The sequence below is a fragment of the Chrysochloris asiatica genome, unplaced genomic scaffold (assembly GCF_000296735.1).
Source record: "Chrysochloris asiatica unplaced genomic scaffold, ChrAsi1.0 scaffold00173, whole genome shotgun sequence".
Classification (NCBI taxonomy): Eukaryota; Metazoa; Chordata; class Mammalia; order Afrosoricida; family Chrysochloridae; genus Chrysochloris; species Chrysochloris asiatica.
The window spans coordinates 866627-883794 of NW_006408691.1; the positions used below are offsets into that span (position 1 = coordinate 866627).

Below are 17168 nucleotides of genomic sequence, written 5' to 3' on the forward strand. Positions count from 1 at the left end.
AAGGCTCTTAGCAAGAAACTCAGTGGGGGCCCAGACAGGCATTGAGGGTGGGGAGGGTTACCCTGAAGGCATGCCCACCACACAGTGCTGGTCAACCGTCAAAGGTCCATACAAAACACTAGCTCTGGGGACCTGCTCACATCCTGTGCCAGTATGAAAAATCTTCGAGCCCCTTGTTCATAGAAAACAGCCCCTAGTGTCCCCAGCCCAGGGGTCTATCAGTGACACCTCTTTCTTGTCTAAAAAGCCAGTTTGTGAAGTGATATCCAGGTAACAACTTGGGGGACAGGTTCCTCAGCCACCCTGTTCCCCACCCAGTGCAGCAGGGCAGAACTCGGGGCTGCCTGCATCCCAGCAGGGGGAGGGGAGGTTGATGTCCCCCAACATGGCCACTCAAGGTTCCCAACACCCAAGGAGCCCTGGTAGTATGGAGGATTTTGAGTTGGGCTGTTAACCACAAGGTCAGCAGTTTGAATGTACCAGCCGCTCTGCGGGAGAAAGACGGGGCTTTCTGCTCCCGTAAAGATTTACAGCCTCGGAAATCCTGTGCAGAGCAGCTATGAGTCAGAAGCGACTCCACGATGCACTCCCACCGCCGCTGCTCAGCAGCTGCCGCAGCCCTAGATGCACCTCAGGCCACTTGCTCTGTGGGAGCCGCCAGTCACACTGCAACAACTATCACTTTTCCAATGAAAGAAAGAAGCTGAGAGAAAAAAAAAAAAACTATATTTCCAAGTAAATGAATGACCCGTCACAATAAACATCGTCATTTCCTCAGAGGTGGCACTGCCTGGTGTGGGTAGTTCCAATATGGTCCGGTGGTCTGAGGCTGCCTGCTGCTCCATGGGGCCAGCTTGGCCCCTCAGAGACATGAGGCACAGCAGGGAGTAGTGTTCCCCCAGAGGCCCCCTCTCTTCTTAATCCTTGTATCCAAGGAGCTCGAGAAGCAGCAGGTTTGAAGCCCCCTGGGGCAGGAACAGATTTGGTGGGGGGGGGGGGAAACCTTACGGATACCCCAGGGCTTCTCAACAAGAGCAGAGACCTCTGTGCGTCAGTGAACTTTAAAGCCTGCAGACCTGGGTCTGATGGGAGGGGGAGAAGATCCAGAAGGCGCCACCCACAGCCCCAGCCCCAGCCAAGGACACAGGACAGAGCAGTGTCAGAAGTGTCCAGACCTAGCCCAGGGACGAGGGCCCTTCAGTGGAAATCAGAACTCCTCGTGCACGCTGCGAGCGTAGTCCACTAGCTTGCTGCCTGTGAAGAACTCGCTGTACTTGAGGATCTCCTCAGGCTCCAGGTGATGGTTCTGGTTCTCATCCGCGATGGCAATCATCTGCTTGGCCTCATTGAGGGCATTGTACTCGTTCATGGGGTCCATGTACTCCTGCAACAGACACCACGAAGCAGTCAGGGAGGCTAGCCCCATCGGTCCAGTGCTACCTCCACGCTGTGCCCACTACATCCCAGATGCCAGTCCTTGAGTGGGGGTGCTGCAACTCACTGCCACCACCAAGTCCCTCCAGTCCGTCCAAGGGAATGGACCACCCACCCCTCCAGGGCTTGGCTCCTCCCTGTCTCCCTTCCCATTCCTGCTGAATGGAAACCCTCCTGGGAAAGCCAGGGGCGGCCTGAGCATTCAGTCCCCCAAGGTCTCTTGGGGATACATAGACCACCCCCCCCTCAGGGCAGCACTCCAGACAGCATTGGGTTCCTGATCAATGCAGTCTAGAAAGGACACCACATCCCCCAAGCGTGGCCCCTCCCACCCCTCCACACAGTCGCTGTCCCCCACCTCTAGCTCCTCTGGGGTCACGATCCCATCATGGTTGGCATCAATCAGCTCCTCAAACTCTCGCTTCCTGTCTTTGACCCAGTTGTCATCAATGTCCTGAGCCTGCTGGTTCTCCACTGTGCCCACAGGCAAGGAGATGAACTCCGGCAGCGAGAGTCGTTTGTCACCGTCCTGGTCTGCAGGACACCAGCACATGACCTCAGGACACATGGGGAACCAAGGGGCAGGTAGGGCTGCAGGGCATGTGGGGGACAAAGGCTGCGCCTGGGTCTGTTTGTCACGATAGTCAGCCTGAGCAAGGACCACTGGGCCACCTCAGCCTTCACATCTGCCCTCCAAGGGAGGAAGAATGGCCCCTGCCCCACCCATGAAAGCCACCACATACCCCCCACTCCCCGCCCCACCTCACCCAGGTCTCGCACAATCTCCTTGACCATGAACTGCAGCATGCCCCGGCTGTGCTCTGGGTGGAGGAAGGACAGGAACTCATCCTCGGTCAGCAACAGGTCTGAGGGGGGATTGTCTGCCTGGTACCAGCGGTCCTTGAGGTTCTCCAGGACTTCCTGTGCTGAGAGGTGCCGTCTGTGAGGACCTTGGCATGCTGGGCTGGTCTGCCCATGGGCCAAGACACTGGGATGGCCGGACACTGCCAGGCTGGACATAGCAGGAGCTATGAGCCAGGTGGAGGGAGTTCAGCCTCTGGGGCCAATGAGGGGGCTTCAGGGGCAAGCAACAGTCCCTACTGAACTCACAGCCCTTTACCACCTGGGGCAGTTTTCTGGAGGGCTGTTCGCTCCCCAGACCCTGGTGAGAAGGGCACTCAGAACTTTCTGGCTAGAACCAAGAATCTCTTGTGGCTTCAATCACACACTAGGTGGGGTAACTGCACAGGCTACCCTGAGGCTTGAGGTGGACGCTCAAGGGATAACTACAGGCCCAGTGTAAACAACTCTCAGGGAGACAACATGCAGGGTGGACATGTGTAGGGTGACCACAGGTCCCACACACCCAGGTGACCGCCTCTACCCTGGGTCTTGCTGACTGACCACTCCGGGTCACTTTCAGCCCCCATCTTCCATTTCATTTTTCTTCAGGTCACTTTTAACATGTGGAATGTGAAAACGTAATAGACCATCGCCCTTTCAAACCTGAATCGTTCTACCAAGCTACTAATGGAGAATCACCTAAGGCAGGCCCAACCCCTCACCAAACCCCGGGTCACCAGCCCCAAGGTCAGCCCCTGATCTCACTGACCACCGCCCTCCACACCCAGCTGCTTCTCTTTGGGGTGCCCAGACCCGACGGGCTGCTCTAGCAGCCAAGAGAGCCCCTCAACTGGAATCAGGGGCTATCCTGTTTGTCCCCTCTCCACCATGACCAGCACCAGCACTGCACCCATTGCCTGTCCTCTGGAGACCCTTAACACTGTCTCCTTGCCAACACCAGTGGCCCCAGGTCCCATCCCTCTACCCACACAGGGTCAGGGGTCACCTGCTCTTGACCCCTGACTCCTGCACAAGGTGGGGAGTCAGCAGGCAGCAGCAGGGGGTAGTATTAGGAAGTGAGGGGCCCGGGGAGAGGAGGCGTCTCATGTAACTCCCAGCTGTTTGTTTACTCTTCATGAGAAATGGAGGTGCGCTGTGGGGGCTGACTAAACTGTTTACAGGAACGAAAGGTAACGTCTGTTCTTTTTCTCAAGTACTTTCACGTGCATAGTTGCTTTGGGGAGATAAGGAAAACCCAGTTTCTAGATTTGACTACGAGAGCAGTTAAATGAACTTTCCATAGGCTCCTTCTGCGCACTGAGGAAGCTCTGTGAACGTCACATCTCCTTCCCCTGCCCCTGTGGAGAGGAATCCCAACAGCCCACCCCCACGGCCCCCTGGTGGAGAGGTCTGATGCAGGGCACCCTCAGGGCGGCCGTCCATCAGGCGCTGGTCCCTCCAGAACAGCAGGTGTTCGAGGCAGCAGGCTGTGGCATGAGGAGCCTTCCCATGACCTGTCTGCTGGCTGGTCAGCTCCTTTTAGCTCTTTCCTCATGATGCTTCTGGCACTTTTGCCTCCTCTTCCCTAGAAGCTGAAGCTCAGCAGAAGCCAATTCTCCAACCCAAATCATTCCACTCTCCACCCTGACCAGAAATCCCAGCACTCAGGGCCTTTGTAGGCTGCTCCCACTGCTAGAGGCCAGCACCCCTTGACCTCTGGCCAGCTCCTCGCCAACCTCTGGCCTCCAAGTACAGCCCAGCTGGGTCAGGATGCATGTCTACACTGCCTACTCCTCTGTGGAGAGTGTTCATCATTGAACATTTGTGCCCAAGGCAATACTGTGCCAGTCCCTTACCCCAGTCCCCCTGCTGCACCCTGGGTGGGCGTATCTGACGTCTCGCCACAGCCTTTGTGACACCTACATGCCTACATCTCACAAGAGATGCACATACAAACATGCACGTACATACACGTGCACACACACAGGGGAATACCATCAGCCTGCCCTACAGCTGCCCAGGGGTCCTGGCCAAGGGGCGACACCACAGGGAAGCCCTGCCAAGCACGGCCAGCACACAGACTCACTCTCCTCGTCCACCTTCAGGTCCTCATTGTTCTTTATCCTCTCGGCAACCTCTCGCTCATTGTGGCCTTTGCTTGCCAGGAACTTCACCCGGTACTCGTCCCACGACACTCGGCCTGCAGAGTGGTCACACTGTTAGGTGGTTAACACTCAGCTTCTGAAGACAGTGACCCAGTTTCCTGAGACATACGGTTAAAATCTTGATGCTACGGGGTACTGAGGGAGTCCTGGTGTGGCACCATAGGATAAGCACTGAACTGCTAACCACAGGTCGGCGATCCAAACCCACCACCTACACAGGGTCCCTATGAGTCAGAATCAATTCAAAGGCCCTACCAACTACAGGCAGATGGGACAACAGACAGCTCCAGATGCCCAGTCCCCAGGTCCCCTCTCACAGCACTGTGGGAAGGGAGGGGCCCACTGTTACCATCTGCCAGTCAGGGTGCCCACAGGGCAGTCATGAAAGCCTCCCACTCAGGGCCAGCTATGTGTCCCATGTGTCCAACTGCTGTGTGTCATTGTTCCCCAAGAGGACTCAGATGCCCCTAGACAATTGAGCCAGATTGTCAGAGCACCTCCTGCCCCCTTGGGGGTACAGTTCAGCACCCAGGGATGCCCAGAGCCTGCTGGCCAGGGCCCAGAGGGAGTGAAAGGACACACGGTCCTGGAAGAGGGCCTGGAGGAAACCTCAGGAACACAACCTTTCCACCTGACAGGAGCACATCCTGTACTCCAGGGAGACCGGGACTTCACATCCCACTGTGTCCCCACCCCCTGCAGCCGTCTAGGAGCCCCCAGGCACGGTCTGGGCCTGTTTCACTGTGTTGCCCCATGAAGCCACAGGCAGCAATTGCTGAGGGAACGTGTGTCCCCTAGAGCCCCTCGTACCATCGCCATCGGGGTCCACGGAGCGGAAGTGCAGTTTGTTCTCGCGGACGGCCTCCTGGAAGTGCTCAGCCGTTTTCTCCATGATCCAGTGCTGCATCTCCTTGGCACTGATCCTGCGGTCAGCGTTCACATCCACCCTGTGGGAGGGGACAGGCAGAGACCCTCAGCCACCAGTATCAGCTGGCAGAAAGGAGGGAGGGGAGCAGGGGACAGGAGGGACAGGACATAGATGAAGTGGGCAGTGTCGTCTCCAGCTCCATCTCCAAACAGTGAAACAAGCCGACTGTCATCTCCCTGTGGGTGGCGGTCACCTAGTTGCTACTTCTGCTTCACATTCCTGCCACTGTTCCTTATTCAAGGCAGACATCTGACCACACAAACCTCCCAGGGACATGCCAAGTTACAGGGTAGCACCCCCCCGGCTAACAGTAGACCCCAGCACATGTCCTTGGAGGGAACCAAGTCCCCCACTCCTCTGCTGCAGTCGGGTGGTCTCTTGGTCCCACATAGCACTGGGCCTAGGGAGCCCTCACCGGCAGCACAGAGCATAGTGGGCAATGGTCTATTAGCCACCTCAGCAACACACACCACATACAGCAGAAACGCACCATCAGCCAGCCTAACAATGTGAGCCAGGGCTCATTTAGAGGAAAAGCTACAGACACAAACACTCTCTTACAGAAAACAAAGGCATCAGAGTGAGCCAAGAGAGTGGACAGGTATGAACTATTCAAAGGTACTCATCGGAGAAACAAGAGGAGAAGGCCTAGAAACAATGGTACCCCTACAGCAAAAAGCAGACCTGGTTTCTGATCCTTTCTCCCATCACAGGCTCCTGGGGGAGTGGCCCGGCAGGGGACTTGCAAGATGAGCCTGCAGCTACTCATACAGTAAGAAGGTAAGAGTCTTCAGAGAAGAGGGGACTACAAAAGGGACACAGGAGCCCCCCATCAGTCAACACTGTAGCAACACAATAAAAGACGTGGTGCTGGGCTATGACAGAAAGTATCAGCAGATACCCAAGTCCACACTGACATAAACGAGAAAGCAAATCAACCAACGGGAGAAAGGTCCTCCTTACAGAAGAGATCCGGGTAACACAGGTGATGATGCATCCACCCTCCCGAAGGAGGCGGGGCCTAACCTGAACCACTCCAGGCTGGGCAGGGCTCAGTGACTCCTGCTAAAGACCAGGAAACGGGAGGTGACTTCACAAGGAGAGGTGGGTGTTCTGCACCCAGATGCAGACCCCTGTGGTCTTTCTCCCCAAACCCCACGGCCCTAGTCTCATCAGGAGCAAACACGCCAGGCAGACCCAACCAAGGACCGTCCACAGAACACAGAGCACAGAGCAGTGCTCTCAGGAGGTCAGGGTCTGGAGACAAGGAGTCTGAGAAGCTATGGACACACAGGGTCTGGGCCAGGCTTCTCCGTGTACACACACAGCACAGCCAGGTCAGATGCTAATAGTGGGCATTCAGTCTGTGATGTACCCCAGGGCCAGAACAGCACACAGCCTCCATCACTCACCTGCCCTGCCACTACCTTCACCCCTGACCCCAACCCTATCCCACCATTAGGACCTTCCCCAGGTCCACCCAATAAACCTCACCCTGTCACAAGCTCCAGATCTCCCAGGGCGAGGAGCTGGGTCTCATACAAGTGTCCCTCCACCTGGACCCCAGGATGCCTCATCTGGGACCCCTGTGTGCTGTAGAGGGAGGAGCCCCGTGAATGCACTGCTCAAGGCTGCACGTCCCTACCACCAGGGGGCAGCTCTGAGAAGGAGCCATAAACCCCATCCCGGAGATCAAGGTAAAGCAGCCCTGCCCCCTGGTGGCCACTCCCCGCTTCTTTCTTGCTCGAGTTTGAAACCAAAGGCAGCAAAACTCCACTCCCTGCCACTATCACAAAGAATCAGGAAACCCAAATGCCTCTACATGGAAGCACGGAAGCATGCGCACAGTGCCTCTGTGAAGACGCACCCCCCTTACTGGGTTCCCCAACACCCCTCCTTTGACCCCTCCCTCAATATACTCTCCCCTGGTTCCCCACTGGTGGGCGTTTACACCTGATCATCCAGCTCCCTGACACCCCCTCCCCTGAGTCCCTCATTTCTTGGATCCTGTCCTCACTCGGCTCTCTGACACCCCTCCTGGGGTCTCCCATCTCTTGGACCCTGTCCCCTAACAACAACTCCTTTGCTGGTTCCTTTCTCCCTGACGTCTGAAGTTAGCTGGGCCAGGGCTCAGTCCTCGCCTGTCCGCCCTCCATGATGATCCAACTAGCCCCAGATTCCACTCTCTACTCAATGAAAGTGTCCACACCCACTTCCAGACTGGAGGGCCCTGAACGCCAGCATCCACACCGGCCCCCACCTCACCAACACCCTCCTGGCTGTTCAGGTCAAATTTGAACACATCACTCGAAATCCCCACAATCCATCAGCAAAGTCAGCTACACTGTCTTGCAGTACCGTCCCCACCACTGTCCTGTGATGTTAAGTGACTGCCATAGTTGGCCTTCCTGACCCCACGTCCCTTCCTCTGTTCTCCATAAGCAGCCAGAGGAGCCAAGCTGTAGCCAGTGACACATGCCCCCCTTCTCAAACCCTGCAACAGCCAGTGGCAGGCCCACCATCTTACCATGCCCACCGTACAGACAGCAACACTGAGATGTAAAACTCAGGGCAGGGAAGGGACTGGAAGCGGGGTTCCCAAAGCTTTTCCCAGCTGTGTGGCCTTACACCAACCTGCCCCACCATGCTGCCCTCCATCCCCAGCGGTCCCTTGACACTGGCCCCACCTTGGGCTCCCACAGCACCCCTATATCCTATCCCCAATGGCCTTAGCCCCTAACAAGCCACAAGACCTATAAACTGTGTACAATCAGGCAGCCAGGGCAGGTGGTGGCGATAGTCACAGGAAGACCACAAGGCCAGCATCGGTCAGAGGCAGCAGCAGGAGGAATCCCACAGGAGGAAAGAGACGCTGCCTCACCTACACAGACAGCAACTCCACACCCAAGACCTCCACGTGAACTCAACCCCCAGCAGTGCTACAAGGAAAGTGGAGAATGGCTTTATAACCTGGAGTGAAAGGTCTCAGGATGAGACACAGGTTTAAAAAGAGAACGTAAAAATATTAATCGTTCTGACTACATAAAAAATTTAAATGTCTGAAAAAAAAGAACATACCATAAACCAAGTTAAACTAAGACCGTTTCTAACAAAGACGAAGGCACCAGTGGACATCACTGAGGGGCTGACAGAGAGGAGAATCCCACCCGCCTGGGGCTCCAGGTGGCGATCCAACTTCAACAATAGTGCCTGATGGACCCTGGTCCTACAACCTCTGTTTAGGAATCTACCACATAAAGCTACTGGAGACCACCTAACGGAGACAGCTGCTCCCCTCCCACAGAGCATTCAAACAAATTCAAAAGATAGGTTAAGTCTGTGACAGTTAAAAGAAGAGAAATGGAAATTTCTAATTATTTCTGATAATGAAAGCTTGTAGCAGAAAGAACTTGTAAACAGTAACACATTTTGTAAAAGGTGAAAGTGACGCAGCAGATGCTTGTCCATAGATCAGGGACTGAGAACACGCTCCTCCAGTGGACTGACTCTGGGCATCTGGGGGTCACTCACACTTGTTTTTCAATAGGCAAAATGAATGTTCCCTGTAGCCCTGTCTGGGGAGCAAAGATGGCTTTAGGGGTAGGTAGCACTCATGGGGATGCTCTGGAGATATTTAGGGGGTTGGAGCTCAGAATGCCTCTGGCCCAGCTAACACCCTGACCCTAACACACAGCCCACATGTACTCACACATGCAGAACACCACATGAGAGAACCAACTAGATTCCAACTGGAACCACGACTCAAGTCTCTGGTCCCCAATATCATCCCAGAATGCCAAAGGCATCCCACACAAGGAGCTCCATCCTCATCCTGGAACACCCTTCCCCAAAGCCCCAAGTGGACATTGGCCCTCCCCTAGGGCCCGTCTTCAGGCATTTCTGACCCATCCTACCACCCCGTTCTGCTCTCCTGTTACCTCCTGACCATTTCCCACCTCTCACTTCCCTGTGTGCTGGTTGGGACCAAGGACCAGTTAGTGCTGACAGGGTAGGTCACTGGGTGCCCAGGTTCCCCAGGGAGAGAGGGCACCAAGCTGGAGGGTTGATCAGACCTCCTGACTCAGGCTCCACACATGGGCTCTGCAGCAGCCAGGGACAAGGGAACAATCTGGAAGCCAACCCTGAGTGTAGGGCTTGACACCCCCCACCCCACCCCCACCGCCCGACAGCTGTCCACTCCTTCGGCCCCACAACTCTTCCTACTTGGAGAAGATGACCATCAGCTTCCTCCGACTCCTCCGAGGTTCCGAGTCCTCGTCAAACTCATCACGGGCCTTGCCCAGGAAGACCTCCTGGTGGAATTCCTTGTTGAGGTGCCCATCCATCTCCATCTTCACCCCATTCAGGTGGTCTGGGGGTAGGATCTCGTTCTCGTCCCTGTTGGTGATTCTCTCCCGGGCGGCTGAATGGTTGGCAGGTCGTGTAGAAACATCCACCAGGAGGAGTACACTCAGGAGGCAAAGGCAGCGCAGGGCTCCACGGCAGGGTGAAGCCAGCCAGCCCACCATCGCCAGGTGGGGCATCACTGTCGGCGGTGACCGTGCTGGGATGGCCTGCAGACGTGAGCCCTCTACAGAGGATGGAGGGCACAGGAGGGAGTCACAATGAAGATCAGAAAGGGAGTGCACTGCCTCCTGAACCACGTGACTATGAACTGCCTGTAGCAGCTGTGGGGATGAGGCCTGGAGGGCAGGGCAGGGCCACTGGCCAGTGGGACCCCAGCAAACCACCCACTAAAGCAGTGCTGTGCACTGACACCGAGTGGTAAGTCTTCAACACTAGCCTCGGCAGGTCCCTCCTGCTCATCTCCCCACAGCCGGCACTTGGAGGCCAGGTCATCAACGCTGGCTTGAGAAAGCCACATACAGATGAGCTATGTGACCTGGGCACTGAGCCACCCCACCCCCGACACACACACACACACACACACACACACACACACAGCACTCTGCACCTGTCACAATAGCCTTACGTCCACATCACATTCACACACGGACATAAGCCACGGTTACAAGGAGTCTGTCCCTGATGCTATGCCCAGGGTCCCAGCTCTAAGGACAGGACAACCAGACTTCTGCCCACAAGCCTCTTGCCCTTCCCCAATTGGGCCTTCCACCTGCGATTCACCCACCTGCAGAAAGAATTCTTTCCTCCCCTGCCCCCAGCTGCTTTCTTAGTTCTCCACTGGCTCCTCAGGGGGCAGGTCTCTCATGCAAGCATCCCAAAAGACACACAGTTTCTCCCCTGGGCCATGCCCACAGGCATTCCTATCCCTGGGAAAGGTCCCACTCATCTTGCAGGTCTGGTTCCCCTAGTGGCCTGAACTCATGCACACAGACCCACCACAGCCAGCATCCCCCTGAACCTTGATCCTCTGTGGGTCTACACCTCCTTTGCGACCCAAACACCTGGTCTCACTGGCAGGTCTTGCTCTCTCAGTGGATCCATCTCATGTTTACTGGAGGTCCCTTTTTCCAGGACCTGGGGCAGTTCCTTGTCTACCTGTGGAAACCTTCCCCTCCCGCCAGCTCACCGTGCACATACACAGACACATACCATCTCTGAGCTGTCTGAGCATTTCTATCATGGCCTCTTAAGACCCAGGCATGTGTCGTGACTCATCATTCCTTTTCGGTTGGCTGCCAAGCACTTTTACCACTGCATCACCAGGGCTCCTCTACAAACCCGTAACTACTTAGCAGGAACTGACAAAGCAATAAATGTTGGAAATACCAGTTCAGAATTTCTAACTTAAGCATGGACAATGTTTCTGGGACAACCCTGGGTTTTGATTCTGGTGAAAGCAGAATATTCCCATGGCTAAAAAAGGCACTCATTCTAAAAGTTTTGTTATGAGTTCTAATACTAATGTTAATAACAACAGCCACTAAGTGAGCCAGATGTTGGCTAAGGGCTTTGTAGATGTAGGAATTTCTAGCCTTTACCAGATCCTACTATTTAGGGCTCGGTGAGTTTGTTGGTACTGTGGGTTAGGTATTGGACTGCTAATCACAGGTTGACAGTTCAAACCCACCAGCCACTCTTTGTGAGCGGAAGATGTGACTATCTACTACCTTCAACATTCATAGTTTCAGAAACCCTGGCGCCGTGGGCTAATGTGTCACACTGCAAATCATTTGAACTGCAAAGTCAGTGGTTCAAACTCACCAGCTGCCTCTTGGAAACCCTATACAGGGTTGCTATGAGTCGTATTTCACTCGATGGTACTTAACATAGAGGGCCATTATAAGTAGCAATCGAATGGATGGCAGACGGGTTTGGTCCACATTTTGAAGCCCGAGCTCAGTGGGTTAAGCATTGGACTGCTAATGGAAAAGCTGGCAGTTCCAATCCAACAGCTGCAATTCTACTTGGAGGGGCGCTGTGAGTCAGAGGGCAGCGGGTTTGATTTTTGGCTTTTGTCCCCAATTTAGAGATGAAGAAACGGAGGCACTTATCTAAGGTCACCTAGCTGTTAAATGGTTTAAATGGCAGCGCCCACCAACTGCTTTAGCAACCACTCCACCTTGACCTAAGTTCACTGTGGCATTAAGAGACTTTGACAAAGAGAATGACAAACACTGTAGAGGCAAGTGGGCACAGGGCCCGGACAGAAGGTAAAGGACCCTTGGAGCACCGCAAGCTCTTCTGCAGAGCCGCACGGAAGACAGGAGAAAACGATCCAAGTGTCGCGCCTAGGCTGTGAAGGTTTTTGCAACGGTCACTTTGACAGGAGTCTGGCTATCACTGGGGGCTCTCGGAGTCGGAGATACCGGGGCCAACCCCAAACTCAGCGTGTAATGTCTGGGGGCCAGGCGAGGAAGAGGTGCAGGGCCTGGAAGCCTTTCCCCAGAGAGATCAGGTGATGGTCATTTCCCTGCTGGAAGACGGCCACTGGGTGCCTCCCAGGTGCTGAAGGCTGAAGCCTATCGGCCCCCTCTACGGGCGGACGAACCGAGACGGACGATGACCCTTAGCAGAGAGCTAGAGGCAGCAGTGGCCCTCTCGGCCTCCGCCTCTCCTTGCCGTACGGACAGCAAGTAAGCGCGCCTCGAAGACTTTGGGCCCAGAGTCTGTGGGGGAGGCGGGGTCCTTCACTCACCGGTCTCTCCCTTTTCTTGACCAAGATCTGAAGAACAGAGCCGCGAGCGCCCGTGACGCCTTAAACTGAACTCTGCTCAGGCAGCTGCCATCTTTCTTCCGGGAAGAGGCGGACCGCGGGGCGGTGCCGGGTCATTGCGGAGGCGTGGGCGCCATGTTACCTCCTGGCGGAAGCGGTCGCACAACTGCTCCCGGATTGACCAATGAGAGGGGAGCACGAAGCCATGTGATGTATAGGCCGAATCGTGCCTTAGCTGCCGCTACTTCGTCTGCTTCCGAACGCCCTGCGCCTGGTACTCGGTGTTTTCGGAATCCTACAGTCAACGCGAGTGGCACGAATCACTACCTATCTCGCCCAACCCTGCTGCTACTAGGGGTTCGGGTCCTGGAAAGGAGCCGTGCGGCCATAAGCCCGCAGCTGACCGAAGCGCGCGCTCCAGGTCGCCGTGCGCACGCGCGTAGTCCGCGCTTGCGCACTCGCGCGTGCCGCCGCCAGCCCCGCCGCGGGCGCCATGAAGCTGCTGCGCCGAGCGTGGCGGCACCGGACAGCGTTGGGCCTGGGTGGCTTAGCGCTCTGCGGCGCCACTCTGCTCTACCTGGCACGCTGCACGGACGAAGGCCCGCGGTCGGGTCGCCCCCAACCGCGTGCGGGGCCCGTCGCCCGCGCTGCCTCTTCAGCCCTCCTGGCAGTGCTGGTGGCTAGTGCGCCCCGGGCGGCCGAACGGCGCAGCATCGTTCGCAGCACGTGGTTGTCGACTCCGAGGCGCGGCGGACCGAGCGACGTGTGGGCACGCTTTGCCGTGGGAACGGCCGGCCTGGGTGCCGATGAGCTGCGTGCTCTGGAACGTGAGCAGGTACGGCATGGTGATCTCCTGCTATTGCCTACGCTGCACGACTCCTACGAAAACCTGACTGTCAAGGTGCTGGCCATGCTGACCTGGCTTGACGAGCACGTGGATTTTGAGTTCGTGCTCAAGGCGGATGACGACTCATACGCACGCCTGGACCTAATAGTGGCGGAGCTGCGGGCACGAGACCCATCACGCCGCCGCCGCCTCTATTGGGGCTTCTTCAACGGCCGTGGCCGAGTCAAGCCTGGCGGCCGGTGGCGTGAGAGCTCCTGGCAACTTTGCGACTATTACCTGCCCTACGCACTGGGCGGTGGCTACGTGCTCTCAGCCGACCTGGTGCACTATCTGCGGCTCAGCCGGGAGTACCTGCGCGCCTGGCACAGCGAGGACGTGTCACTGGGCACCTGGCTGGCTCCTGTGGATGTGCAGCGTGAGCACGACCCTCGTTTTGACACCGAATACAAGTCCCGTGGCTGCAGCAACCAGTATTTGGTGACGCACAAGCAGAGCCTGGAGGACATGCTGGAGAAGCACCAGACGCTAATGCGTGAGGGCCGCCTGTGCAAGGAAGAAGTGCGACTGCGCCTTTCCTACATCTACGATTGGTCGGCGCCGCCGTCACAGTGCTGCCAGAGGAAGGAGGGCATCCCCTGAGCCGCGCCCTTGCCACCGAACAAGCTGCATTGGACACGCGCCCTGGGCACATTTCCATCCCAAAGAGCGGGGCCTTGGAACTTGGGGGCCTTGGAACTGGGTGGAGAAGGCGGATTTGAGAAAGCTCCGCAAGCACTCCGGTCGCTTCCCCCAGGCCTTACACTGCAAAAGTGGCAGATTCTGGCCAGTTTTCTAGGTGGAGTTCAGCCCGCAAAGGAGGATCTGGTGTATCTAATGGACAATGACGCTTTCAGACAAATACCAAGCATCTCTCAACACCACCCTAGGCTTCACCTCCATCTGCAACACTCAGGAGAGTGACCTTTGGTGGCCATGCATTCTCACTTCGTAGCATGTGATTTCAGGCCTGGGAGCGCCTGGGGGATACCAGGGAAACACATCATATCCTCTGAGAATGTTCTTCAGACACTCTGAGCCAGGACCGTGGGAGATGCCCCACTTGGGGTGTGAAAACATCCGGTTGGCACAGGAGAGGGGAGCCTGAGGCTGCAGCTGGCTGACAGTCAAAGGACATGAACCAAAAGAATAGGACTGTTCTGGAGTGGGGGTAAAAATCATTCCCCACATCTCACTCACCAGAAACTCCCCAGAAATACACCTTCTGACCTGCTTGTATGGCAACCAGAATGACTTCTGCCAAAATTATCATTGTCTGAAATTCTCTGTCACATATAAATCTAAGATTTCACTTTGTTTCACATTAATTAGCTTTAATGGTAGTTTGGTCGGTCTGTCTCCCTAGAGTGAATGTGTTATAAATAAGTTCAATAGTTGCCTGTGATTTATTTATAAATACTGTACATTTGTGTAGATAAGAAGTTACATTGGAAGTGTGTAGTTCTCTGTATTTTGTAAATTATTTATGAAAAGACTTTTACATCAAAACTTTGAATTTGTGGATTAATCTGTTTTTAAAATTTGAGTTGTCAACCTCGTCACTGGGTGTGTGTTTAAACTTGAAAGAATTCTAAAACTCTACATTTCTCTTTTTAAGTTTACACATAAATCATGTCCACTGTCTCTTTCTAAAAAAGATTCCTTTTAAGGCTTCCTTGTGGAGTGTCAGAACCTTCGTTGATCACACAGGCAAGTGTTTCTTGTTGGATTCTGGGCCCAAGTTCCAAGAATCTGAACTCTGGAAAGTGTTGATGAGGCTTCCCAAGTTCCGTCTTAAGAAAACAGTATTTGCTGGCAGGCTTTTGGGAGACAGAGCTCGGTCACTCGCTCCGCCTGACTGACCCTCTCGCACATACCAACATCTTCAGAAGCTGTGGATTCCGGCTTTTTTTTTTTTTCTTTCCCTTAGTTAAATGTGAAAAGTGAATACTATGGTCATTGCAAAAGTAAAATAAAGTGGCTCCGGGGACAACTAGACAGAAAGCTGTTCTTAGCCTCCTGCGGTGTGTTTTCTTTTAGATTCTGACTTGGGTTTTCTGTCTGGGTAACCTGGGCTGTGTTCCTGCCCCAGTCTTCGTATTTTCACTTGCAGCCATTTTTTATTGTTCTCCTTCCAGACAAAAGATGTAGAAATGTTTCTTCTGTATATTCAGCCATATGAATTGGAGAGGGGCTACAGAGTTCTAATTCACCTTCATACCACCCAGTCTTTGACATTCATGGACCAGGAATTTAGGATCAGGTTTGAGTTCTTTTTAAAGACAGGAAAGTATCTGGAACTCACTTTTCTTTCAGGGATCTCAGGGACTTCAAAGAAGTCGGGGGACAGGTCTCGTGATCTGTGACCCAGGTGCTTCTCCCATTTTGACTCAAATTAACAGACCTAATGATGAGGTGGTGTCTGCTGGTCGGCTGAGGGCCCAGGCCAAACGTTCGTTGTGCACACGCTGTCCAGAAGACATGTCTTCATGGAGAGAGACTGGGATTGGGGCCCTAGAGTGAACAGTCAGGGTCTGCCTCCTGGTTCCTGAGGGTGGTCAACAACCACGGGGTCCCAGATGCCATGCTGTCCATGTTGACCTGGAAGACCTAGTTGTTGTTGTTGTTGTTAAGTGCTGTCGAGTCAGTTCCGACCCATAGCGATCCTGTACAGGGTTTCCGAGAGTGTAAATCTTTACGGGAGTAGAAAGCCTCATCTTTCTCCCGCAGAGCGACTGATAGTTTCGAACCGCTGACCTTAAGATTCGCAGTCCGATTCATAACCACTACGCTACCAGAGCTCCTCGGAAGACCTAGTAGAGCCTCAGAATAGCTCGGGAAGCTGGTGCATTGACCTCTTCATAGGAGATGAGGTGCTTAGCAAGACTGACAGGACCACCCAGCCAACAAGAGTCAGGAGTCAGCAGGAGCTGGACTTCCAGACTTCTTCCTGTCATAACCTAGAACTGCCAGAGCTCATTCTCTGGAGATGAGCCACCATGGGGAAACATGGACAAATGTCCAAGACACCTTCAATAGGGACTTTTTAAAAACCAGACACCTGCGTGCTAATTGTTTAGGAAACTTGTTTCACTTAACACAAAAAAACCTATCAGACAAGTCTCGGAACTAGTGATGCAGGTCTTTCCTGAGGTCCTTGCAAGCTCCAGTCCGAACCACAGGAAATTGCCAATATGCAGCTGTTTTGACTCAAAAATGACAACTTCATATTGCCCAGCCTAAAATACTGTATCTTAAATCAATAAACCATAGCCTGGTCTGGCTATCATTTTTCTGTGGGTAACACAGTGCCGGGACTCAGAGAATTTGGATGAGTTGTAAGGGGCAACGTGGATCCTCCTGGGGCTGGAGTGTTGTGCTTGGTGACTGTGTCCTCACCACTATTTTGCTGGTGACATTGGTTATCACTAAGCACCCCTTCTGTGGAGCAACCCGCAGATAAGCCAACAATCTGAAGGAATTTGGGGTCCCTGTACATAGCATGTGGTGGGGAGCACAAGCTCAAAAGCCCAGACTTCTGGGGCACAGTGAACAGAGGCTCTGGTTAAATCTAACTTGTTCCTTAATGCTCAGCTTTCAAGAGTCAGGGGGCTGGCTTTCCTTCCTCCAGTAAACCTGCACTAGGCTGAGCAGACGTCTCCCTCATCCCCACCTGAGTCGGCAGCCATTTAGGGTTCTCACAGCCTAATTCCGCATGGGCTCCCCTGGTTCTTGTGATTCCCTCCCAGCCCCCAACAGCAGACCCCCCCCCCC

The 17168-nt window shown here is 54.6% G+C and overlaps 2 protein-coding genes across 2 annotated transcripts; one reads left to right on the forward strand and one right to left on the reverse strand.

Annotated features, from left to right (window-relative positions):
• Positions 1–1207: 1207 nt before the first annotated feature.
• SDF4 (stromal cell derived factor 4) lies at positions 1208–9899 on the reverse strand. Its single transcript, XM_006871761.1, has 6 exons — positions 9595–9899; positions 5253–5389; positions 4364–4477; positions 2202–2360; positions 1793–1968; positions 1208–1384 (listed from the first exon to the last, which is right to left on the reverse strand). The coding sequence occupies exons 1-6, from the start codon at positions 9897–9899 to the stop codon at positions 1208–1210; spliced, it is 1068 nt and encodes a 355-aa protein (XP_006871823.1).
• A 3105-nt stretch (positions 9900–13004) lies between these two features.
• On the forward strand, positions 13005–13997 carry B3GALT6 (UDP-Gal:betaGal beta 1,3-galactosyltransferase polypeptide 6). The gene has a single exon (XM_006871702.1). The coding sequence runs from the start codon at positions 13005–13007 to the stop codon at positions 13995–13997; it is 993 nt and encodes a 330-aa protein (XP_006871764.1).
• The last annotated feature ends 3171 nt before the right edge of the window (positions 13998–17168 follow it).

Excerpts from the sequence above, each read along its gene's own strand:
- SDF4 (XM_006871761.1), bottom strand. The coding sequence starts at position 9,899 with ATGGTGGGCTGGCTGGCTTCACCCTGCCGTGGAGCCCTGCGCTGCCTT. Across the intron at positions 1,969-2,201 it reads GGAGATTGTGCGAGACCTGG|ACCAGGACGGTGACAAACGA; the intron begins GTGAGGTGGGGC and ends GGTGTCCTGCAG. Across the intron at positions 1,385-1,792 it reads TGACCCCAGAGGAGCTAGAG|GAGTACATGGACCCCATGAA; the intron begins GTGGGGGACAGC and ends TGTCTGTTGCAG.
- B3GALT6 (XM_006871702.1), top strand. The coding sequence starts at position 13,005 with ATGAAGCTGCTGCGCCGAGCGTGGCGGCACCGGACAGCGTTGGGCCTG.